Below are 26,989 nucleotides of genomic sequence, written 5' to 3' on the forward strand. Positions count from 1 at the left end.
AAAGGCAACTGAAACAGATGTAGACTATTTACCCACAAGTTCATACTCTACTAATTTGAGATCAAACACATACACAAACCTCGGTCCATGCCGTGAATGCCTCGCCTGTCCACAATGACTCTGGGATGCACTGTCCTAAGGACAGGACCACATCGGTCCTGTTAACCACGCCATCCCAGCCAGTGTCTGTCGTGAGGAGGGATACGAAATAGAAGCTCAGTGAATATTTGTTGAGTATAAAAAAGAAAAAGCTCCCTCGTTTTCTGTGAAGATTTTCCAGTTAGTCTACAAACTGGTCTCTATCAGTATTAATATTTATAATATGATGCTTATAATTTCATCTTAGGATGACTCATGTCTTCATTGGTGACTAATCACAACACCAATATTTACCAAACTTTATACCTCATTTCTTTGTCAACTGTGGCCACAGAACAACATGAGGAACCTGGGGTCTTTTGCCCTGTTTAATTGGCTCAGGAACTAGAGAAATGAGGAGTGTTGCTGACACAAAATGAAACTGCTGGCAAATCTTCTATACAAGGATGGGGAGAATTTTTAATCTGCCTCAAAAAAAAATCGTGATAATTTCTCTTTTGGCTATTTCTGTTCGACCAAAAAGGAACCAGGAAGTATAATTTGCCAATTTTAAAATGCATTTAAGGACAGTTCATCTTCTTACTGGCCATGAGAAATGGACTGGGATAACTTTACCTGTCAATAAGTGGGAAAGTTTTGTTGTTTTTTTCCTCAAATAGTCTAATGGATTGAAATGAGGTCATGTTCAGGCTCCTGCTGTCTTATATAAATGTTAAGAACTTCCTTCTATTTGCAGATACAGGAGGTGTAGTTCATCATGTCCTACTCCAGCCATTCCATAAGAAGTATTAAAGAGGTTAAACTCTTTTCAAAATTCAACTTCCAGCATCCATTAATTCCAAAATTTATAGTGTATTCTTGAAGCCCTTTCTATCCTAGAACAGCAATGACGTCAGAAGAGAGGAAAAGGAAGGCCAGCTTGCCAGGAGCTGCAGTGATGGAAAGACAGCCATTAGATCTTACAGGACCCGAGTCCCAAAGTGGTTTTTGTTGGCGGAAAATAGTACAATGATCAGGCTAAGGGCAAATGACATCGAGGTGTTTAAAAGTAATTTTTCTGCTGTTTCTGAGTCGTTTTGAGTGGATTATTTTGAATTATTGTTTATCACTGAATTGAACTGAAGGCCTCACAATTTTAACAAAATTAGAATATACTGTATTACTCTACCCCCAGCCCAAGTCTAGTATGTCTGGCAGGAGAGATGGGGGACACCATTTTCTAATTTCATCAAAGTTGTAGGGTCTTCTTAAATATTCAGTTCAATTAAGTTCAAGCAATACTTACTGATGTCAGAGTTTATGCACAGCACTTGCTTGCCTATGAGCCAGTTGGGTGTAACCAAACCCCGGCCTGCAGGGGCACATGACCTACATGACTGAAGTAACAGGTAAAATCTACTCTACAGATGGCAAAATAATTCATTCTGGTAAAGATATGGCTCAAATTTTCTTCCTAACAATGTACTGCCATAATAGAAGGCAGGAGGAAAACTGGATTTTATAATTTTATAATAATCCACCTTCATAATACAAGTTAGCAAGAAAAAATGAAGCAAAAAATTTTCATTGAAAATGGCAGAATTTCAACATATTTCCTTGAACACATAGAAAAGGGACTATCACTTAGGCTTCTTTTTTTTTTTTTAATTGAACTATAGTTGATTTACAATGTTATGTTAGTTCCTGGTGTACAGCAAAGTGATTCAGATATATACGTATATATTCTTTTTCATACTCTTTTCCATTATGGTTTATTACAGAATACTGAATACAGTTTCCTGCGTTACATAGTAGGACTTTGTTTACCTATTTTATTTTTCTAAATTTTAATTTACTTTACTTTTTTTAAAAGCATAGTTGATTTACAATGTTGTGTTGGTTTCAAGTGTACAGCAAAGTGACTCAGTTAAATACATATATATATTCTTTTTCAGATTCTTATCGATTATAGGTTATTACAAGAAACTGAGTATAACTCCCTGGGATACATCGTAGGTTCTTGTTGGTTATCTATTTTATATATAGTACTTTTTAATCTGCTAATACCAAACTCCTAATTTTTCCCTCCCCTCCCCTTTCCCCTGTGGTAACCATAAGATTGTTTTTTATGTCTGTGAGTCTGTTTCTGTTTTATAAATAAGTTCATTTGTATCATTTTTTTCAGATTCCACTTATAAGTGATACTGTATATTTGTCTTTCTCAGTCTGTCTTACTTCACTTAGTATGATAATCTCTAGGTCTATTCATTTTGCAACAAATGGCATTATTTCATTCTTTTTTATGACAGTAATATTCCATTTTATCTATCTAAATCTCACATCTGTTGATGGACATTTAGGTTGCTTCCATGTCTTGGCTATTGTTAACAGTGCTGCTATGAACACTGGGGTGCATGTATCTTTTCAAATTATAGCCTTCTCCAGATATATGCCCAGGAGTAGGATCACTGGATCATATGGAAATCTATTTATAGTTTTTTAAGCAAACTCCATACTGTTTTTCATAGTGGTTGCACCAGTTTACATTCCCACCAACAATACAGAAGGGTTCCTTTTTCTCTACACACTCTCTAGCATTTATTATTTGTAGACTTTTTGATAATGGCCATTCTGACTGGTGTGTGGTAATATCTCATTGTAGTTTTGATTTGCATTTCTCTAATAATTAGCAATATTGAGCATCTTTTCATGTACCTGCTGGCTATTTGTATGTCTTCTCTGGAGAAATGTCTACTTAGATCTCCTTTTAAAAAAAAAAACATTCTTTTATTGAGCTATGAGTTGTTTGCATATTTTGGACATTAATCCCTAGGCTCCTGTCTTTAAGAAGGAAAAGATTTTCAGAACAGTTTCAATTTTTTAATTCCCAGGATATTTCACAAATATTAGGCAGAAAATCTACCCCACCCCCAAAAATAATGTGAATCCCTATCATAAAAGAACTTTTAGCAATGCTTTATATGTGAGAGGAAAGTGGCACAAAGAACTTAGAAAATGGCTCAAGAGATTTTTTTTTTTTTCAGTTAAAACCACCATACTTCTCTATGGATACAAATGTGAATGCTTGAGAAAGACAAATGTTACAACTGTGGCAAGACAAGAGTTTTCCACAAACTGGATGCAACCTACTTCCCCAGCCTCATTTTCTGCCTGACTAACCATACACTCCAGTTACCTAATTTTTCATGCCTCTGTGCCTTTGTATATACTGCTTCCACAGCCAAAAATGCCTCTCTTCCAGTTTCAAGCCCATCAAAACCACACTGCTCTACAGAACCCAGCTTCAGTGACCCCATCATGGACTTTCCTCATACCGCTCTCTCTCTTCCATGTCCTACTGTCCTTGGTGCCCATCTCTTCTGCGAGTTTTTTTAAAAACCTGATTCCACTAGGAGACCCAGGTAGAACAATGATTTCTTTGCATTTCAGGCTGCAATACCCTTAAGAAATCATTACTATAAACATAGAAGCTGAGGGACCAGAATACAAGTTGACTGCCAAACAAGGTACTGAGAGATTATGTGGAGGGAGAGAGACAGAGAGAGAGAGAGAGAGAGATAGAGAGAGAGAGAGAGGTGGATGAATCAAATCCTAGATAACTGGTCTTCTCATAGAACATGGTTATCATGGAGGTGATTTTGTTCTTTAAAGTTAGTCTATTCATTCATGTTGTTGTGCAAAGCAGCAATTATTTTTCAAAGATTTACTTCTAGGGTGAGAAGTATTTTCCTATCAAGAGTCTAAGAGGGAACAGAGGCTCTACATAAAACAAGAAATTATTTAGAATCATACAGCAATGCAATTTTGAGTACTGTAAGGACCCTTAGAAATTATATAAAATGTACTAATTCTTTGAAAAGAATATATTGACCAATTTGCTTTTTAAATGGAATAGGAGAATAATGCTTCATTCAATAAGTTAAGAAAAATTAAAGCATATACTTCAGTTTACATTAGGATCAACTAAGAACAGAAGTGGGAGGGTAGGAGGTATACTTAAAAGAAAAGAAAATGTGAGAAGGAAAAAGAAAAAAAAAATGAATAGAAATTTTGCTGGCAAACTAAAGAACTCCTAAACTAAAAACCAGAAAACTCAAGGAAGACGCAGAAAGGAGTTTAGGAAGGAAAAGAGAAGATTAAGAGGGCTTGAGAGAAATCAGAGATGAATAAGGAAACACAGACCAGAAGCAATTTAGTTAAATGCAATATGGACTTCAGTTTTTTTCATCTTTGGATCCCAATTCTTAGCATACTGCTTAGCGCATAGCACTCAATAAATGTTTATCAAACAAAAATTAAAGAAGAGAAAGAGAAGGAGTTGAAAAGTTCAATGTATACGCTTAAAAAATATTCTGTGGTTCACACGGCTATGGATTCAAAATAGGCAACTTAAACTCATCTCTTCTGGAATTTAGCCAAGTTAATTAACTTCTTGATTCCTGTTCTAAAAAACAAACTATTTGAACTAGATGATCTTTAGGTTCTTTTCTGTATTCTCTGCAGAAATGGTGACCAAATATAGGTAAATTAAATCAAAGGAAGGGCCTTAGCTTAATTGCTGCTTAAACTGAATCACTGGTCAGCAGATGCAATTTATATATTTTTGTACAACAAAGGCAAATTGTCCCTTTATTGGTCACATGATACAAACTGTCATCCAAAGAAACATCTGGATGGGTCTCAATCTCTCAGAAGAGCAATATTAGGAAAGCATTTATAAGCATTTCCACTCCGATTTTTTTCTGGCTACATGTAACCTTACTGAAATGAGCAAGGTCTCTTCCTCCGTCTATTTCCGTATAGTATGAATGATACTAAATAATACTAACTGGGACACTACACTGCACTAAATAATACAGAGGATACTGCTAAGGAAGAAAAGGGGATTATTTTTCTAATTTACCAAGTAATAAGATTCTCTTCAACAGATAGAGTATTTTTTTTTTAAAGGTGGAAAATTTTACTAGGAGAAAAAGCAGTTACTTATCCATTTTTATGAGAATTAGGAAAGTCTCAAACTACATAAAGCAAAACGAGAAGATAAAAACATTAAAAGAAAATGTGGTTTCATGAAACAGGAGCTGAAGTAGAGAAGGCTTCCTGTGTAAAAAAATTTTAATTCTCACAGTGGTGATTAAAGGTAATAAAAGAATAATGGGAAGTGGCGCCAGGGATACAGGGCAGGTTAACATCATTTGAGATTACTATAAAGGAACACGGAAGAAACACACCTTCCAGAGCCACTTCAGGTTTGAACCTGTGGGTCTCTTTTGTCTTATTTACGCATACAGAAGTGTACACCAAATATCATCACAGCTTAGCACATTTCAGAGTCAGAAGGCCAGAAAAAGGAATGTTCCCTGCAGGCCAGGGTTCTGATGACTGGCCAAATACTAGCAAGCTTGCCCTGCAGCTTCTGAACCACACCCAGTCTACAGTTAAATACAGGATTCAGTTTCTGGAACTGTTGGTCTTCTTAACCTTCACAGTCCAAGTACTCACTGAAAAAAACTAAAAGTAAAGAGGAGAAAGGAAAGAGACTGAAACCAAAATCCAAGTACTAATAAACTGTCCTGGGAAGAATTCCAAAATGCAGTAAATACCAAGAGAATTAAATTACAGAAACCTCAAGCAGCATTCTAGAAACACTGTTAACAAACAGATTTGTCTCTTCTATGCTGTTTTTTCCAGGATGTACAATACACTTATATAAAATGCATTTGTGTACTAGATCCATGTCTCTTATTCACATTACATATTCAGACTGTACAACATGTCAGCTTAATAGCAGTGACACCAAATTTAGAGCTGTGATTTAATTCTGGCTTGTTATAGTATTGTGGTTGTGAAGTTATTTTTGTTCATAAAGAGGCACTTCCATCCTAAGAAACTATTTTTAGATGCTTAAATTTGGGGGAAAGAGACTCTTAAGCTGAAATTTTTAACACTGAATCTTTGCTTGTTGGGGAGAATAATTTGGGTTCATTTTTTAAAGTTGTTTTGAAGATTGACAAAGGTTAAAACAACAATAAAAGATGTTTTCCTTATAATTTCAGAAGGTTCTGGACTTTAATAACAATTTTGTTTTATAATAGTTCACAGAAGATGAACACGAAAAGAAACCTAAGAGGAACAAAAAACATATTACAGGTGTACTGTTTCCATTTAAAAAAACATGCAACAGTTTTAATGACAAACACAGAGATATTCCTTTTCCCTTCGTTTTCCTGGACACATCCAGATACAGACTCATTATTCAGCTACTATGACCAAAAATAACAGCAATAAGTAAACTATATACTTAAATCTAGCTGTAAAGCGGGCACTCGTAACCATTACATTCTGTTGCTTCTACCTGTCACAGCTAGGGGCTTTTATTCATTCCTGTATCTAGTCAAAGCCTTTTCCAAGTTGTTGATTCTCTTTCTGTCTTGCTTAATGGGGCTGAAAAACCAATATAAGGAGATTTGAAGGTTTCTTTCACCTTTCTCTCTTGAGACCAGAATAGATACAACAGCCAGGTCTTATCCTTTGGTGTCCCAGTCAAATATCCCAACACTCCAAAGACACATCTGTTTCTAAAGCTAAGAGAATACCCAGCCCAAATGGCAGAAAGGTTAAAAGGAAAGAGTACATCAGAAGCTTTGCTTCTAGGCCATAAAGCATCTAAAACTTAGACCATGAACTCTAATGGTACAGACGCTGTCTCCCAGAAGAAAGCGCTCTGAGCATCTTCAGGCCTCCTCGGTTCATCACCCTTTACGTCTTCACCCTCGGCTGCATCCATTCTCTCTGTTCCTAGCACTTTGCCTCATACCTAGCAATTACTTTGTTGAATGAACGAACAAAAGGACAGTTAGGTTTCCTGAATAAAAATCCCACCTGAGTATTCTGTTCCATTATGTGTACATGCAGGTATTTCAGACATATGATCCAGATGGTGTTCTTCCCCCTTGTGAATATGTAAACTACTTGAGGTAGCCTCGCTCAGTGCTAGCCCGTAACACGTCTATAAATAAATGACTGAATGAATAAATATTAGTCAATATCTGATTCTATTTTTATCTATTAAAATCTAGTCAAGTCTCATTTAAATAATAACAATAATCTTTTAATTACGGAAAATTTCAAACCTGCACAAGTATAATATATCCATGAACCTCCATGTACCTAGTGTCAGCTTCAACAATTATCAATCATTTTTTCATTTTTGTTTTATCTTTTCTCTTTATAATCTCCATTTGCTCTTAAGCAAATAGAAGGTTGCATCACACGCTAATCTAGTGGCATCAGACTTCAGAGTTAACCAAGGCCAAGTCCATATATTAAAAACAATCAGTGTAACCCAAATAAAAATACATTCCTCTTGGTTAACAAGGAGAACTCACATCCATGGTTAGCACTGTCTAAAGGCCTACACATGGCTGGGCCACTAATCGCGTCTGTGGCCTTGGGAAGGTGTTCAGCCTTGGCTGCCTCATGAGGAAAGGAGAAACCAAGAGTGCAGTGAGGCTTAAACGTGGACTATAAATATATGTGAAACCCCTAATACTGTACTAAACAAATGTTTCTTTTTAGAAACAGCTATATCAAGATAAAATTCACATACCAAAAAAAAAATCACCCACTTAAATTGTACAATTCAATAGCTTTTAGTATATTCACAGAGTTGTGTGAGCATTATCACAATTTTAGAAATTTCCATCACCCCAAAAAGAAACCCAACATTCTATACCCTTTATTCCCTCTCCTCCAACATCCCCAGCCTCTCCAGCCCTAGGAAACCACATGTCTACTTTCTGTCCCTATAGTTTTGCCTATTCTGGTTATTTCTTATAAAGGAAATCATACAATACTACTCTTTGTGACAATAAATGTTTCTGGAACTGGATATTTTAAAAGTTAAATATGTGGTACAGACAATGCGATGAGGTCAGGGAAGTGGAAAAGGCCTAATAAGGGGTGAGTTGCTTGGCTGGTTTCTTTCTTTCTTCCTGGCTGTGTGTCCGTCTGTCTGTCTATCTATCTACATCTACTGTAAGCCAGGCACCACTGAGATACGTGCTAGGGAATATTACTGAAGTGCTTTGGGGATGGTAAGAGGCGTGTGTTACCCTGCTAACAGGTGGGTAGTTAGTGAAATTCTCCTCTGAGCACTTCATTTTCCTTATTTAGGAAGTCAGATCATCGTAAGAATGAGGATGGGGGTTTGCAGAGAGCACAAAGTGTGATATAATTGTTTAGGAGAGTGGGAAAGAATGAACCAGGAAGGTATAGTATGACCGTCTGGCACAGTTAAAGACCCACTTGAGGTTCACGATCATGAATTTAAAATGAGATCAGTCAGAAGGGTTTTAAGTTTTTCTCCAGCTATGATTAGCTGCAAAAATGCAGGAACAGTATAAGCAAAAACGTGGAAACAGAAGAGGCAGGCTTAAACAGGGTACATTAGTACTCATGGCTTTAACTGTACCTACTGTATTGATGACTGCTAAATTTCCCTTTCCAACTGAAATTTCCTAACATAGAAATCTTGGGCTGACTTCACAGTCAAAGCTCTAAGTGGAAGGAATTTCACTAGAAAAGGAACATTTGCTCATTTCTGGTTACGACAAAGGCATTCTACTATGTGCTTTACACCTATTACCTTACATAACTCTAGTTAACTCTTCTCATCATCAACTTCATTTTACAGAAAATTGAAATTCCCACAGATTAACATAGGGTGAAACTAGGACCGAATCCTAAGTCTGTAGGACTCTGCCTTTTTACTTAACTCTTCTTTTCATAGATATAGCAATTGGAGTTAAGAGGTGTTGAATGATTTGCCTGGAGTCGATCTATTTTCTAACGGTACAGATGTTGTCTCCCAGGGGAAAGCTCTTTGAGCATCTCCAGTGCTAAACTGTCTTTTACACTTTTTACTCTGTCATCTCTATGTTCAGTCAGTAACTGGGTTAGGTTGTTTTTTCCTTCAGTTTTTTCCCGGATATGTTATTTTCAATTGTTTTCACCTCTGCCTAATATATTCTTTCTCTACATTTAATCTTATGAAGTAAATACTTTTCTAATAGAAAATTGTTACCTTATTGCATATAAAACTCTCCATCAAAATTCTGTAACCATTACTTATAGGTACTAGACTAAAAGGATAATTATACTGTGGGATCCACCCTAAATACACTGAACATTCCATAACCACATTTAATTAATTTATACCATCTCAAATGGGAAGACTGAAGCTAAGGTCAAATTCAAGTTTAAAAAGCACTAAGTACCTACTATGGATTAGGTACTAAAAAATCAAAGCCAAAAACTAGTGCTTCTAACCTTTGGGACTAAGCTCTTTTAGGTCGTTCTCTTTATCAAAGAAAGTTAAGTCTTAGTGGCCTCCTACATAATTACTCAATATTTTTTATGAAAATAAGACTTCAAAGAGTTCTTCTGAAATCTAACACAAAGATCTAAACAAAAAAATTCTCCTGAAGTTTCCTAAATTACTGAGGACGCTATTCAACTATATTGATAGATGCTAACTCCAGTCTTCTGAATTCTCAATGGTGAGATCATCTTATTTCAATAACACAGCATTTAATGCTCCAAAACACTTTTAGAGAGAGAACCTAGGTCTCAAATTACCTGTTTGAAATGAAGAGTGTCCAAATCTATCCAAAGTTTCTCTTCCCTAAGTTTGGGAGATTGCTCCTAGGAAAAGGAGACACGTACCTTTCCATGACAGCCAAGCACTCCTTTCTCCAGGTAAATCGACTCCCTCGTCGAAGTCGGAAGGTACCAGACGTGGCTGAGACCGGGGGAGGCGTTTGTCTCCATTCTGGGTCCTCTATTGGAATGGGGGCTGGTCTCATACTTAGCGTAGCCCCTACAATAAACAAGACATTTTTGGCAAATATCCCACAATTTACTAAAATCAACATTACAAATATATATGAAATATATATGAAATAAACAATAAACTTTTGTCCCTCCATTGAAACTTGCAGGCCCAATACACTTGATGTTAACATTTAAAAAAAAAATTATTCGACCAAAGTAAAAATTCAAAGAAACAAAAACTCTTTCTCAAAAAGTCCATCATTAAAAATTTTAAATGTCATTTTCTTTTCAGTCTATCATTTGTCTTTTTATCTTTGTTTATGTCAATTTTTGAAGCAAAGCTCAAAATCTCTCTCTTCAGGGGAAAAGGGAACTACGGTATTTGGCCCAGTGACAACTTAATCAGATTATTTTCCTCTGAAAAATCGCTCTTGAAATTCCTATTTGATAGTTTGAATCTTTCTGAGCAATATATACTGTATGTTCAGAATCTTCCATTACCACTCAAAAAACTTCTTGTTATTGAGGAAACGGAGCCCTTTAAAGAATATATGCAAGTAGGGGATAAATTTTAAATAACCCTAATTATTGCAAACTCCTTTTAAGAAAAAAAGTCAAATACAGCATCAAAAAAAAGAGATGTTATTTGATATGCCTTTAGTCTATTAACTCAATCAGATCTCCACAAGTCTACTACCCGTCACTACTGTACTGTTTTTACCTCTTGAACATAATAAAACTAATGAAAAAAATGTATAATTGAGATACTTTACTAATTCCGACTAGCCTTTTCTCAACCTGAACTGACGATCACGCATGTACGTACATATTTCTTTCTTCATAACAGGAATTATACTTTCTTTATTGTACCTTGCAATTAGTACAGGGGTGGTGGTTCTACTTTACTACGTACAGATCTGTTTGTTGATCGCCCCTTAATGGCTACATCTTTACATGCATTGTTTTATACAGATGTCCAATATTTTAACCAATCCTGATTTTCCTCTCCAAACCTACTGTCCTGCAGGCTTTCCCATCTGAGTAAATGGCTCCCTATTCTTCAGATTGCTCAGCTCAAAAATCTCAGATTCACTTTGACTTTGCTATTTTTCCCACATACTATGTATCTAATTCACAGGCAAATCCTGTCAATTTTATCTTCAAAGTATATGTAGAATCAGACCAATTTATATTACCTTCACTGCTACCACTTCAGAGTAAGCCAGCACCATCTCTCCTAAGCATAACTTCCTGGGATAGGTTCCCAGGATGGCCCTTCACAATAAGTCACACCTCCTGGCAATCACCCCCTTGAATCTGGGCTGGTCCTGTGACATGTTTTTTACAACAGAAAATGGAAACGGTTCAAGGCTAGGTCACAAGAAACTTTGCAGCTTCTGACTAGATCTTCTGGAATGCTGGCTCGGGGGAAGCCAGTTGCCATGTAAGACGTATTGACTAACCTGAGGCCATGATGTTGTGAGGAAGCCAAAGCTAGCCACATGGAGTGAAAGGTGCCCAGCCTGCCCCCAGGTGCTCCTGCCAAAGCCACCAGGCATCAGACATTTGAGGAAAAAAGCCACTTGGGACATCTAGCTGCAGCAGACACCATGTGGAGAACTGCAAAAAGCCAGCTGACAGAAATAAGGCGCTAGAAATGCAGTCCCAATACCGTTGTGTGGTAGCCAGCTTCCCAGGTGGCACCTACGGGCCCTCACCTCCCGGTATTCACCCCATTGTACCAGGATTAGTTTATGTGACCAATAACATATGGCAGAAGTGACGGCGTGCCACTTCCGGGACTAGACTGCACAATGCACTGTGGTGTCTGTGTCATTGCTCTGCCTCTGGGATCACTTGCTCAGGGGAAAACTAGCTGCCATGTTGCAAGAACACTCAGGAAGCCAACACTCAGGCAAGGCCCATGTGGTAGACCTGATGTCTCTGGCCAACAGGCAGGAAGGAACTGGGGACCTGCCAAAACTCACGGGAGTGACCTTAGAAGCAGACTGTCTTGCCCTGCTGACCACAGTCCTGGCTGACAGCTAGACTACAACTTCATGAGAACTCTGAGCTAGGACCACCCTAGCTAAGCCACTCCTGAATTCCTGACCCACAGAAACTGTGAGATAATAAATGTTTGTTGTTTTCAGCTGCTAAGCTGTGGGATAATTTGTTGCACAATAATACAGAACTAATATAAAACATCACAACCATCTCCAGTTTTTAATTTCCCCAATTTCCCAACACACCGAGTACTGTGTTACTAATTATTCACATTTATAAATTTATTTGGCAGGGAAAAAAATTCTCTTTAAGGATTTCAGTAAGAATGAGCATCTTTTCCTGTTTACCGCCCATTATAATCTTCTTTTGTGAATTCATACCTTTTGTCATTTTTTTCATTTGAGTTATTCCTCTTATTGGTGTATAAATACCACACCAACTGCTAGTCCTACAGACCATAACTATTTCTTTCCAGTTTGTCGTTCATCTTTTTATTTATGGTGTGCTTTGTGATCTTAATTTTTGTGTGGTCAGATCTGTTAATCTGTTCTTTTATGGTCAATGCATTCTGTATTATTCAGAATATTTTTACAGTTTTCATTTTTGTGTAAACCCGTGATAGAGATATGATTTCCTGTTGTGTGTGATGTAAAGTAAATATCTGACTTCTTCCTCAAATGGCACCATATAAGACATTAGAGACTAACGGTTTAAAATGTGTGGTACACTCTGGCTTGCTGCCACAGTGTAGCTAAAGTTTTACTGGCACACAGCCACACTTGTTCATTTACATAGTGTCTCCTTTTTGTACTATAATGTGAGAGTTGAGTAGCTGAGACGGAGACCACACACCTTGCAAAGCTTAAAATATTTATTATCTGGTCCTTCACAGGAAGTTTACTGACCCCTGGTTTAAAAAATTCCTGGCCTACACACTATGAAACACTAAACTGAAACTCCTTCTTTAGATAGTTCAAGAAGGAGGGTTCCATTCTGCCAAAATAACTTGGCGATTAGGTCTGAGCCCAATTAAAAGTTAACAAAGTTTAGGCGTAAGAAGGAACTATGATGCTGGAGGGCTTCAAAGTCCTCGTTTTGGTACTTTTCTGAATGCAAGCAGGATTTAAGTACAATGAGGGCTCTAGAATCTAAGTTAGATTATATAAACTTTGTTCTACAGCCACGTTAAAAGGTCTAAAACGGAGCCAAACTCGCCACCATGGCTGATAAAGACATAAGGAGAAGGCAACTGGGTAAGGTAGCAGGTCCTCTCATCCCAGGTCTGGCTCTAATAAAAGGATAGAGAGTTTCAGGGCTTCAGTGGGTGGAGGATGAGAAACAGGTCAGTGAGTTCCAACTAGTAGGCCAACACCTAGAACTACGGCATGCTTTCTTAGAGTCTTCAGTGGGCACAAAGAATACAAAGAATCTTAACTGAACCATGAGGTTGAAGGAAAAAAGCCAACTGGTAATAATGATTCTTTCCTGGTATTAGGGCTTACTGGTAATGTAACTACGCTTCTTTACAGCATTCTGTACTATCCAAGTGCTCTATAAAAAGGAAATTTAGATGGAAAAAAAATTGATCAGGAAGGAAAAAAAGGAGGGAGAGAGAAAAAGGAGGGCAAAAAGAAGAGAGAGAAGTACACAGTGGTCAGGTTAGTTTAAAAGAAATCAAAGCAATTTATACACAGAAGGTGGAAACTGAATAATTTTAAACTTGTAAACAAACATACTTAATTTGAAACATAATATTATCACATTACTTCTGAGGGTTTTTTCCTTGTTGCTTTTTCTTTTTCAATGCAGCAGCCCTTAAAATTAGCACAAGAAGCACTCTGGAGACACTCCAACACACACATATTTGTTCCAGAAACCTAGGTTCTTCTTGCTTTGGTTGAACGAATGGAGAGCAATGAATAGCCCAAGAATGGGTTCAAAATTATTGACTTTGATGGAAAAATACAAAGATATTAGGATGTAGGAACAATGTATGTAAGACTTTAAATCCCTCTGAAGTAAATCACAGGCATTCTGGGTTGGCTAAGTTTATGTTTTTTCCTATAGGAAGCATGTTCCCTGTGTCCTCAACAGAAACATTTTTCCCTCCACATTTTATCTATGCTCCCATTAAGACAAAATTTTACAGATTTATCTAGCAAATCTAAACCCAAGAGAGAGGGAAAAAAAACTCTTCCTAACTTATCAAAAGATTTTAACATTTTGGTAAATGTTCTCTTTGCATAATCATTTTCTTGCTTATCAGGGTTACTTATGGCTGAGCCTTTGCCAATCAGCTAATAAAAGAATGACAACAAGCATGTTATTACTGCTCCATTCATGGAAACTAGCTTCTCCAAAAGTAATTTTTCATCTTCCTCATGTCATACACATAATTTCCCTGAGGCTCTAATACTCCGCAACAGTGAAGGGAGGAGGCATTACCTCTGATCTCCAAATTTACTTCATATGCTTGCTGCATAAGCCTCTTGGCAAACTTTATTTAATTGTTTAATTTAGAAATATGCAGAATCACTGCCATGAGCCAAGAAGAACTCATCAAACCCTGTCTGCTATAGTAACGTTTAAATTAGACAAGGGAAAGGACTGTTGAGCTTAATTTGATTAAATAAAGGGGCTTTTGATGTCAACCATGCTGAATTTAGTACTCACTGCTTTTAAAAGAAATAGACATTTTCTTGTAAATGTTTTCATAAGAAATAAGATAAAACGTATTTGATCAGTTTCCATCAGCTTTTTATACTCACACGCCTTGGCAGGCTCTGGGTTTTGCTGGGAAATTCTGATGACTGGTCCGTTTATCAGAGAACTACCCTGTATCTATAGGATTATCAGTAAAAAATAACTTAAATATCCACTCTGTTATTTTTCTTGCTGAGTCCACTAAAAGAGCCACTAAAAAAACCTGATCAAATGGATCTAGAGTGAAGAGGTTGAAAAAGAGAAGAACTCAATCAATGTATACAGAGAGAAATGCTCTGAGCCCAGGAATAAAGGCACAAGAATGTACAAACATTTTTTGTTTGTTTTCTAAATGCTTAAATTTAGAGGGAAAAAAAGCAATTTTTCATGTGTGATTGTCCTTAATTTTGCATTTTTTTCTCAGAGTATTTGCCCAGGGATGGTACCATTTACATTTCTTCTGATGAGCTATCTGTCCTGGACAGAGAAAAAATATGAAATAAAAGAACTGTCAATAAAAATCACTGACATCTTATTTTCTACCTAACTGCCTCTTAAATGCAGGTCTGAACTATGCGAACCTAGGTTCTTCAGTTTTTCATATCTTGAAAGCTGTTAACAAGGTAGATTAATTTCTTTTTTGTCTCTCTTCCTCAATGCCTCCCCCTCTCTCTCCTTTTCATCACACTTTGTTTGTATTTTTGGAATATACAGCACAAGTACATGGCACAAAGTTTAGAAAGACACAAAAAGGTCATGTAGTCACCAGTCTCCCTGCCACCCCTGTCCTCATTTTCTCAGTTCCCCTCCACAGAGCTGTTCTTCTCAGTTCCTACCACACCCTCCCGGGATGGTCTATGTTTACATAATTTATTTGTGTGTGTGTGTGTGTGTGTGTGTTCCTCCTATATAAATGGCAATATACTACATCCACTGTTTTGTACCTTACTGTATTCACTTATTAATTTGATGCTGCCACATATAAATTCAATCCATATAAAGCTGCCTCCAAAGAGCAGCAGCTGTGCGGCCCCACAGTACCCCACTGTGCAGGCACACTGCAACTCACTTAACCATTCTTGACTGAGGGACACTTAGTTGGATTCCAATCAGCTCTGCAATGACTTACAAAGAAGATTCTCATGTACTACAAGCAACTATTGACCAGACAGTGGATAAGCTATTCTTAGATGCTAGTGTACTTTTAGTTCATCTTATCACACAAAATTAATTTAGAACTATTAGAACAATAGTTCTAAAGTGTCCATGGAATAAGAATACACTTCTTTAGCTAAAATCAAAGGTTATTTTAAAGTCAACAAAATAAAACTGCATTTATCTAGAAAAAATTCTATACCCTATTAGCTCTTATAATAAAGGTGAAAGTGCAAAGAAAAACTTTAAAAAGTTAAACTTCAATTGGCAATACCCAATTACTGTTGATGCAATGAAAACTACCAACTGACAATTATGAACTTATCCTCTTCTCTTCAGTTAACTTTAAATTATGTCCTACAGAAAACTAGAAACTAAGCTAGAAAGAACTGGACTAGAAAACTAGAAACAACTCAGAACTAGAGTGGATTTGATTCTCAAAAACAGGAAGTCCTTTAAGAGGGGGACAGTTAGTAATGCAACTTCACTGAAAAACAAATGCATACAACTAGGGGAACTCATTCTTAGAAGGAGGCACTATACCCTTAAAAAAAAAACAGCTGCTAATAAACAGCTGGATGAATGCTGTTAGTCCCTTCCCATTTTTCCTATTTCAATGCTTTATTTCCATCTTCCTCCAATTTCCTAATGGTGGGCAAGCCCAGCTCTGACATCAAGATAAACTGAAATAGGAAATAAGATTAAAAACAAAAATAAAACAGCAAAAACAGCTTCAGAAGAACAATATATCACCCTAATGCTAAAAACTGGATTCCAGCAGAAGTATTCCACAGTTGGCAGTGCTATCAGATCAGCTGCAACAATGCTGATCAGAGAGTCTGCCTTCTTGTTTCCAGTGAATCCCTCTTCCCGGTATCTGAGTTCCTACCTGAGACTGAAGCTGAACCCTGAAATCCAGTGTGGGAATTTAGCGCTACCAGCTATGATTAGATTCTATGTCAGGCACTAATCTAAATGCCAAATCCAAGAGACAAAAATCCCTTCTCTTATGGAGGCTGACTGCCTGACATAGTTGACTAGTGTTTCTCCTCCAAATTCTTCAGTGCTCTGCCATATATATTTTGGAACATCTTGTCAATCCCTTGGATACCCTCCTGGTAGCCAATTGCTGGCATATGATCAGGTTTATGAAACCCCTGGGCACAGTTCCTTATCTACCTAGCCCAACCCTCACTATCACTGCCTAAGCTGCTCTGTTAAACAGACCAAGTGCCAAGTTTTTGTCCCTTTCCATCTGCTCTGCTGTGAATCACGGGAGAAGTGATGTCTTTGGGAAGGCTGCTTAGAGCTGAGATAGAAGTATTGCCTCCACATGAGCCTTCTTTAGGCTGCACTGTCCTATATGGCAGCCACTACTCACATGTGGCTAGTGAACACTTCAAATATGGCTGATTGGAGGTGACATGTGCTTTAAGTGTAAAATACATATTGGATTTCAAAGAATCAGTATGGAAGGAAGGAAGGAAGAAAGAAAAGAAGAAGGGAGAGAGAAAGGAAGATCTCAATAACTTTTTAAAGTATATATTAAATGTTGAATTCATAATAAGTCATAATACATACATAGATACAGTATCAAAATTAACTTTAGCTATTTCTTCTTTTTAAAATGTGGCTACTAGATACTTTTAAATTACATGTGTCACTCACATTATACTTCTACTGAACCGTGCTGCTTTAGAACGTTTAACCAATGGCGGCAACAAGAGAGTCGGTATTTTGAGAAGCTTGCCTGTATATCTAGGTATCATTAGAAAAGTATCTAAAAATGAAAGTTCTTCTTTTTTTTTCTCTTTGATTATTTTTTAAACATTTTTTATTGAGTTACAGTCTTTTTACAATGTTGTGTCAAATTCCAGCATACAGCACAATTTTTCAGTTATACATGAACATACATACATTCATTGTCACATCCTCTTTCGCCTGAAAGTTCTTCTTTGTAGAAAAACTACCAGCTATTAAATATTGAAGGAATGTTACATTGCAGTATCACCATTTTGAAAACCCCCACTGGGATAATTGATTCAGGTGAGCATGATCAATGGATGCTAAGACCACTGGCAAAAGGTTGTTGCAGAAAAGGCTATTTATCCAGTGGCAAAACAATGCCCTGAAGATTATTTACAAACTTCAAAATCAGGATCTGGAGGCCACTACTTTAACAAATAATCAAACTTAGCAAATGAACAGTGCTACAACCTGACATTACAATGCCTCTTGGTACATGGTAACACATTAAACATTACCTACAAAGTGTTCTGCCCTAGTGTATTATTGTGAAGATTTCCAAACATACAGCAATAATAAAAGAATTTTATAGTGAAAATATGCACCCATACAATCTAATAATTTACTATACTTAATCATATATTCATCTCCCTATCCATTTTATTTTGATGAATTTCAAAGTAAATTGCAGCCATTAATAAATGTCCTCCCTAAACTATCTATGACATATTCTTGCCAAAATAGTTTAACCTGAATCTAAGCAAGCCTCTAATCCTAACTTCCAGTTTACATGAAATACAGGGGCTACAGAAGAATAAGTTAGCTGACACTAAGAGGAAACAGAAAAGCCCAGAATGTGGGACATTATGTAAGATTAGATGGTTTAAAAAGTTTATGTCATGAAAAAAAGTTTAAGTGGCTAGATCTAAAAGTCAAAAGAGACATAATGGGGGACAGTATAGCTCAGTGGCAGAGCGCATGCCTAGCATCATGCACAAGGTCCTGGGTTCAATCCCCAGCACCTCCATAAAACAAGCAAACAAACCCAATTACCCCCCCAAAAGTCTAAAGAGACATAACAACTTCTAATTTGTCAACCTAAATCACATACTATTTAATAAAAAATAGCTAATAAATTAGGAGTATGGAATTAACAGATACAAACTACTATACATAAAATAGATAAGCAACAAGGATTTACTGTGTAGCATAAGGAACTAAACTCAGTATCTTGTAATAACCTATAATGGAAAATAATCTGAAAATATATATAATTGAATCACTTTGCTGTATACCTGAAACTAACACAATATTGTAAATCAACTATACTTCAATTTTAAAAAACTAATTTAAAAAAGCTATAACTAAAGAAATGTGAACGTGAACTGGATATTAGGTGAAACAATGGAATTATAATTACTTCTCTTAGATGTGATAAAGGGGACTGTAGCTATGTAGGCAATCACTCTTCTTTCAGGAGATGAATGCTAAAGAGCAAGAAGGAGTGTGTGTTTGTATATGTGAATATACATTTTAAAATTTATTCATTTATTTTTTTTATAGGGATAAAGCATATATAGCAAAATGTTAACAACTTGTATCTAAGAGGGTAAACAGGTTAGCTGTGTTGGTCTTTCAACTTTTCTGTACATCTGAAACATTTCAATATAGAAAATGGGGCACTGGGTAGATTAAATACAAAAAATTCATTGCAGAGAGGTTGATATGGTCTGTTCTGTCTTGCCCTGCATGAGCCTTTCAAATTTAAAAAAAAAAAGGGGATCTTTAAAAAAAGATCTTACCACAGACACATACACAAAATTATGTGTCTATAACTTTATCTCCACCTCAGAACCAATACTATTATGAGCTAAAAGTCTTCAATACACAATATTCCAACTCATGATTTAGCCTGTAAGCAAAGACTTTAATGCTGGAGTGTTAGAAGGCAGCTCTACCACAAGGTTAAACTTGAGACTGATCTCACTGCCACCAGTCTGTGTAACGTGTACCCTGAGACAGCCTGTCACACAACTTTGGATTTTACTCTATATTACCACCTGTTAAAAGTATCCTGCAATAAATCTTTCCTGTTTCTGGCAACTTCAGATACAAAGGTTTTTGTGACCTTTTCTTTTTAAAATTTCATTCTACATTCCAACCTATCACTGCTCCTAAAGTCATCAGGGCAGCTTCACCCTAAAATCCAAACACACATTCATGACCCAGAAGTAGAATCAGAAACAGAAAATCATTAGCAGAAATCATTGGATACGGTATGGATATGGTATAGAATGAACAAAATAAAGGTATTAAATTTATATTACTAACTAAAACAAGACAGACACACACACACAAAACTAGACATGGAATCTTATGTGTGTACCTATAGTTGAGGGAAAAGAATCAGCCACTGACAATCATGACCTTTCCTCCAAATTGTGGTTAGAAATGTTATATAATCTGGAAACAAAGAGGAACCTTGGAGGAAGCAGTGAAAATGACTTGATGTTCTTTGGCATAAAGGAACAAAACTACTTGGGGAAGTACGAAATTACCTTGGGGAAAGACAAATCAGCATGTGGATTCAATAAAGTAATTAGTTACATTTGTTTTGTTTCAGATACAATAAAAAAAGGAAAGAATATTTACCAGGGTTCGTCTTCTCGAGCTGATACCATCGGTAAAATGCTCTTTTCTTCTGTTCACTCAGGTCTGATCCCTGCTGTAACAGCCAGTGAGAGATCCGGCTCTGACTGATACCTACGCAGAAAGAGAAATAGCTGTTGTGCGTACTGAAGTTACAGGGAATTTAATAAGGGGTCAGTTCTAGGTTACAGGGTACTTTATTCTCTGTTAGTCTATAAGGAAGCTGCAACTTGAGCAAAGGTTTTTAATACTGGGCCTCTTTGTAAAAGCTGACTGCAAGGATACATTCAGAAATGATCTATTAGAGGTCAAAGCATTTTATTTACCAAGACTTGAAAGTGGTCTCTAAATTAATCTCATGAATATGAGATAAATAAAGAGGTTTCTAAGTGATAGTTATTTGTCAGACGTTGATCTGATTTATGCTCCTTCAACTACCATCTTGGTTTAGAAGATTAGAAGTTTTAAGAGATACTGAGAATTAAAAAAAAAAAAATCAAGCCAGCACATTTTGCTATTCATTACTGATACTGATAAAAAGATTTAGGGGCTGGGAAAAAAGAGGTCACTGAAAATACTCTCTTCAATAAGGTTTCTGGGTTATTTGTTAACTCACTTAGGGTAATTCATCTATTAATTCATTTGCAGACTCGTTAGTAGCACAGATAACTAACAGCTGGAAGACTTCTAGAGTTATGCTACAACATGACCTCTTAAGAAATCTCAAGAGGTAAAGATGTTCTTCTAACAAAGCCTTATTAAAACACAGAGCAGAATAGAAAGCAGCAGTTTTCAGCAGTTTCAGTTTTCAGGAGTTTCTTACAGCTAAGAAGTTATTGACAGCAATTAATTAGAAATGGAAAAAACCTCCTCATGTGAAAGTAAAAAAAAAAAGTCCAAAACTTACAAACATGAGGATAACCTGCTCCTTCTGGTCATTATAGCCACTTGAAACATAAGTAATTCAACATACAACTAGCAAAAGCAAAGAATAATAGGAAATATAAAACTGTCTAATATGCCCATAAAGCACTTTCCAAAAGACCATTCAGCTACCACAGAGGGTTAACAGTATCTAAACTCTCCCAAGGAATTACTTACGGTAACTGGATAGCACTCAATGCCACCTGTGCCAGCACCTGTTTAAAGCTGCACTGCATAGCAGGAAGACCGGTTATCCTGAAGTAATCACACCTCCTTAACATGAGAAGCAGCAGGAGGTCTGGTGATCACATTTAACTCATTAAAAGCAAGCCCCTAGAGTTTTGTATTTTTAAAAACCTACATTAAAAGAAAATTTGAGAAAATGAGGGAGGGGAATTTTATTAGAAGAAAGACTGGGCTACAAAGTATGGTTGTCTGACTGGAAACACCTTCTACTTTCAAAGGGTGAAGTTCAAAGAGTTTTGTAAAACCAAAGGGATTATATTCTCAAGTCATTCACACAGCAGTTTTCCAATGGACTGAAGATCTACGTGATGCAGGTGCTGGCAGCTATCACTGTATGCTTGTTCTAAGAGAATGAAAATTATTCAGTATAATTAAATTGGCTGTGTTTAGCAATGCATTCACCAAAAACCTGGTTTCAGACATTATACTATTTTTTACATCACTTTTTAAGAAGAGTAAGAAAACAACTATTTACCACCATGAAATCAAAATTGATTTTCATGTCAACAAAAAGAAACTATTTTACATGGATTCTTATACTGGTATCATACTACTCAAAAACATTGGGATTCTGAGGAAGAGCTATTTAAAAAAGAAAGAGAGAATATATTGACTCTGTTACTGTCAGTATTAAAACTTTCTCAGTCAGATTGCACGTACAACAAACCACAGAGCCTACTAGATACTAGAGCTGTCCAGATTCTGGCTGTTCTGTAGTTGGGGAAGGGGGCAAAAGCCCATCAAAAGGAGATTAAATCATGGCATATTCATAAAACAAAATACTGGGCACTTTTAAAAACCAATGTTCTAAAAGAGTAATGAAAACGAGTAACAAAAAAACAAAACCAACCAACCAAAAGCCATCAATTCCAAGTGTCGGCAGGGCATGGAGTGTGTGAAACTCTCACGTTGCTGATGGAAGGCTAAAATGTCAGGGCCTTCTTGGGAAACAACTGGGTAATGTCTGCTAAAGCTGAACAAAGGGATACCATATGACCCAGCCATTTCTTCCCTTGGTATACAGTGCACAGAAATGTGTACATACTCAAAAGAAGTGTATTCAAAAGACATGCAGGAGAAGGTTTAAATAAGCATTAAACAACCCAAACACCCATCAACAGGAGAAGGCATAAACTGTGGTATTTATGCATCCTACTAAAAACAACTGCACCAAGTAGAGAAGGGGAAACCTACTGCAGTATACAACCACATGGATAAATCCCACAAACATGAGTCAAAAAAGGTCAGACACACATAAAAAAGCCACACATAACATTGTATGATTCAACTTACATGAAGTTAAAAAACAGATACGATTTATCTACATGGATGGTAATCAGAATAGTGATTATCTGTGGTTAGGAAGGGGGAGGTTAATTACTGGAGGCAGGATGAGAAAGGCTTATATAGTGACCAGCATTCTTGATTTTGATCTGGATGGTGGTTACATGTGTGTCTTCACTTTGTAAAAGTCATTAAACTAGATAGTTTCCTCTGTATGTGTTATATTTCAGTAAAAAAAAGTTTCCCCAAAAAAGTTTTAAAAATTCCATGTGGTGTTTAAAAAAATGAATGGATATGTATTGATATGAAAAGATGCCCATGATATAAATGAAAGAATATATAGTTTAATGAATACATATATTTTCACATAATCTACATTCTGTTTTGCGTAGTAATGAAATCTTATATACAAAGATACACAATCTGAATTCAGAGGGGCAGACTCTTCCTGCATTGTAATCTCTATATTATTTTCTCAGTCTTTCTTAAATTATGTATTAATTTATTTTCAGCCTTTCCCTATAAGTACTACCTACTTATTGGTTGTTTTATAAACATTGTAATTAACTTAAACAAAAAAAGAAGTGCAAAAAGATGTTAATTTCAGCCTGTCCTAGCCAGTTCTACTCTGGGGTAAGCAATGTTAACTGTTAATATATATTGTCTCAAATTTTCTCTATGTGTATTTATTAATTTAATAAAACAAAGAGAGAGAAGGTAATAAAGAATATTCTCCTATCTAATCTTTTGTGAGAAGCGGAAGTAAAGAACTTCTTCCCTGTAAACTTAATCTCAGTTTTCATTTAATAAATATAGAAAACAAAGTAATAGGGTACGTAGTTTTTTCCAGAAAAGGTACTAATATATAAATTCAATATGGAAAATAACATTTTATAATGATTTTTCTTAGTTAGCAGCTTGCTGGTAAGTGAGGTTCCTTTCATTTTTCCTTCTGGGGTGGGTCCATGTCTCTGGAACTTCAGTTGAGCTGGGTGTCAATAGACCCCGCAGTCTATCTTTACTGTCAGCTTTGGCACTTCTCCTTTGGAGAAAATTTTCCTAACTCCCCTCACTTTCCACTGCTGGAAAAAAGTCATTCTCCACAAGTTTTAGCTCCTCAAAAGCTCTTTTCTACCTTTCACAGGGCAGAAGAAAAGAAAAATTTACATATAACCTTCACACATTGAGAGACTAAAATGAACCCTGATTAATTTCTTTCTGATAAGAAAAGCGATCACGTTGTGCTTGAAGGATGGAAAAGCCTTTCAACCAGTATCATTCACATTCTTTTCTGAGCTTCAGCTCCACCAGGCTTCTTCCAGTTCCCCAAATGCCATGCTCCCTTCCACTAGAGGGCTCTCCACTACAACCCATTCTCATCAAAGTCCCTAGTATTATACAAATTTAAATGTCTCTTCTTCCAACTTCCTGTGGAGTGTGATGCTACTGACCACTCTCATCATCTTTATCCTTGGAATGCTGGATAAAACTCTCCAACATAACTTTTCAGTCGACTTCAGGGATTGCTTTGCTACCTCCTTACACATTAATGCCCCAGGATTCCATCTGTAAGCATCTTCCTTCCCTCTAACACACCCTTCCTTTGGCCATCTCAACTATCAACAATCATGATTTAAAATATTTAAATACCAATGACTTACAGAGTACCAGACTCTTGTTTCAAACGATCTGCTAGATAGCTTCAGGAGAATTTCCCACAGGTCTTCAACACAGTAAACATAATTCATTATCCTCTTCCTTTAAATCTGCTCTTCTTCCTGTGTTCCCTATCTCAATTTTATCTTCCGTTCTATTCTTTCCCCCAACTCTCACATGCTTACTAAATCCAATCACTTTCTCTTCCTAAAATTCTCTTCATCTTCTCTCCAATCCTCATTCCTGCAGTTTGGATTCTCAGCCTCTTTCACTTAGACAATTGAAGTCACTTTGATGAAAAGAACAAGTCATCTACAACCCACAAAGTACAAAATCCTCATGATCAGATCCTTTTTAATTAGATCATTTCACAGTTGAAAAACTGAAACGTGCTTCAAGTAATTTTCTACTTGAGAGCAGGAATCATCTCTGCAATTCACCTTCCACTGTGGAACTAGAGATACGCCTCAAATTTTTTAAGTTAGAACACGTACATCCATTCTCCATAAAAATAAACCATGTGGAGAAAAAAGTCCTTCCTCCAACCCTTCTCTCATTCCCTATCCTAGAGGTATCCTTGCTTATTTGGTGTGAATCCTAGACTCCTTCCTACGCATGTAATACACAAACATGTACATATATACATCAAGGGTTTTTTTTAACACACATTTGGAGTTATCCTATACATAATAAGTGATTTAATGTTTCTCACAAATGTCTTGGAATCTTCTCATGTAGTACACAGTGAACCTTCATCATTCTAACGTCTACATGGTATTTTATACCAGAAATATACCACAATCCACTTAAACATTTACCTATTATCAAACATTTCAATTATTGCTAACATTTTACACTATAAATGATGATGCAATGAACACTCTGTGCCCATTTTGTGTATATAAATAAATATTTTAGGGCTGATGCACATGAATGGAATTTGATTCATAGCATGTGAATGGTATTCAAGTTTGTGATGGATACTATCATACTGTACCCTACAGAAGATTGTACCAGGTTTTATATTCTAACCAACAGTGATAAGAATGTTTCCCCATATCCTCACCATTCCTGAATATTGTAAATTTATTTTTAAAGTCTGACTTTCTTTTTGTAAACATTAACATATGCTCATTATAAAAAGAATTCTAAGCAGTTCAGAGGAAAGTAGAAAAATTAAGAGGAAAGCTAATAAAAAAAGATTCATCTAAATTTTTACTACTGAGAAGTAACTACACTCATTACAAGCTCACTCCAAGCATAGGCAGAAATAATCACTAAAATGAGATCGTACTATACACTGAATTTTAAAATTTAGTTTGATTTGCTTTTAACACAAGGAAAAATTTTTAAATAAACTAGAGTGAAAGAGTTACTCAAGTTTAGTAAACGCTTCTATAGTGGAAATGAGGTTCCTAAGAGTGCACTAAAGCAAGGAAAAAGAATCATACAAAAACATTAGGAGGTTGGAAGAATTACTTTCTAATTTGTGAGCTATATCTAATGGATCCTGGCTGAAAAAGCTAAGGAAATTAGCAGACCGTGATAGCCAGTCTCCAAGATGGTTCCTAATGATCCTCTTGGTCTTCCTACCTTGGTGTAATCTCCTTCAACATTGCTTCAGGGTTAGTCTGCCCAACCAACAGCACATGGCAGACTGTGGTGACCTCTAAGGCTAGGTCATAAAAAGCTTCTGCTCTGCCTTCTTTCTCAGATAGTTGGTTCTGAAGAAAGCTAGCTGCTGAGTTATGAGACCACTCAACCAGACCTATGGAGAAATCCATGTGGCAAAGAACTGAAGCATCCTACTAACAGCTATGCAAGTGAGCCCCCTTGGAAGTGAGTCCCCAAGCCTTAGACAAGGCTGCCAATGATTGTGGCCTCCTAAGACACCCTGAGCCAGAAAGACCTGTCTAAGCTGCTTCTGGATTCCTGACCTATGGAAACCAAGCGAGGTAATAAAAATTTAGGTTGTTTCAAGTTGCTAAGGTCACTATAACCTTTTATGCAGCAACAGATAACTAATACACATACATATGCTATACTTTCCCCATCTCCCTTCCCAGCTTTTACACCCAACTCCTGTTATCTGGAAGATACTTCTGCATACTCAACATTTATATTCTATTCTGGATTCATAATTCCCATAGTTGTTTACTCATAGTTGTAGATTTAAATGAATTCAGGACTTACATACAGTCTCCCAGTTTTTCCACTCCTACACTCTGTATATTTTTGTTTTGTTTTTAATTGAGGCATATTTTACATATAGTGAAGTGAACAGTATAAATGTATTTTTCCTTATAACTTCTTTTTTCCTCCTATTTGATTTAAAAGAAAACTGGATAAGGTAATGATTATGAATCTAAGCTGATGGACACACAATGTATAAGCATGTAATTGGTAATACTGGCACAAAGTAGGGGGTAAGGAATGAAGCTATGAAGGTGTAAAGTTTTCCTGTACTATTGAAATTAAGTTGCTATTAATCTGAAATAGATTATTATAAACTAAGATGTTAATGGTATTCTCCAGGGCAACCACTAAGACAATAACTCAAAAGAAATTGGAAGAAATGACAAGGGATTTAAACTATACAGTAGAAAATACGTATTTAACATAGAAGAAGGAAGTAACTGAACAATGGGGAAACAAAACAGACAAAAGACATACAAAACAAATGACA

The 26,989-nt window shown here is 36.4% G+C and overlaps 1 protein-coding gene across 17 annotated transcripts in view; it reads right to left on the minus strand.

Moving 5' to 3' along the window:
- The window catches only part of HMBOX1 (homeobox containing 1), a 134,944-nt gene that overhangs the window by 34,625 nt on the left and 73,330 nt on the right, over positions 1-26,989 (minus strand). For all 17 annotated transcript variants that reach the window (XM_072952729.1, XM_072952728.1, XM_006203187.4 and 14 more), the window contains exons 5-6: positions 20,197-20,307; positions 9,826-9,979 (exon numbers count right to left, since the gene is read on the minus strand). In XM_072952729.1, coding sequence (XP_072808830.1) covers positions 9,826-9,979; positions 20,197-20,307 — 265 coding nt within the window. The remainder of the gene's footprint in view (positions 1-9,825; positions 9,980-20,196; positions 20,308-26,989) is intronic.

Source organism: Vicugna pacos, chromosome 31 (genome assembly GCF_048564905.1).
Source record: "Vicugna pacos chromosome 31, VicPac4, whole genome shotgun sequence".
Classification (NCBI taxonomy): domain Eukaryota; kingdom Metazoa; phylum Chordata; class Mammalia; order Artiodactyla; family Camelidae; genus Vicugna; species Vicugna pacos.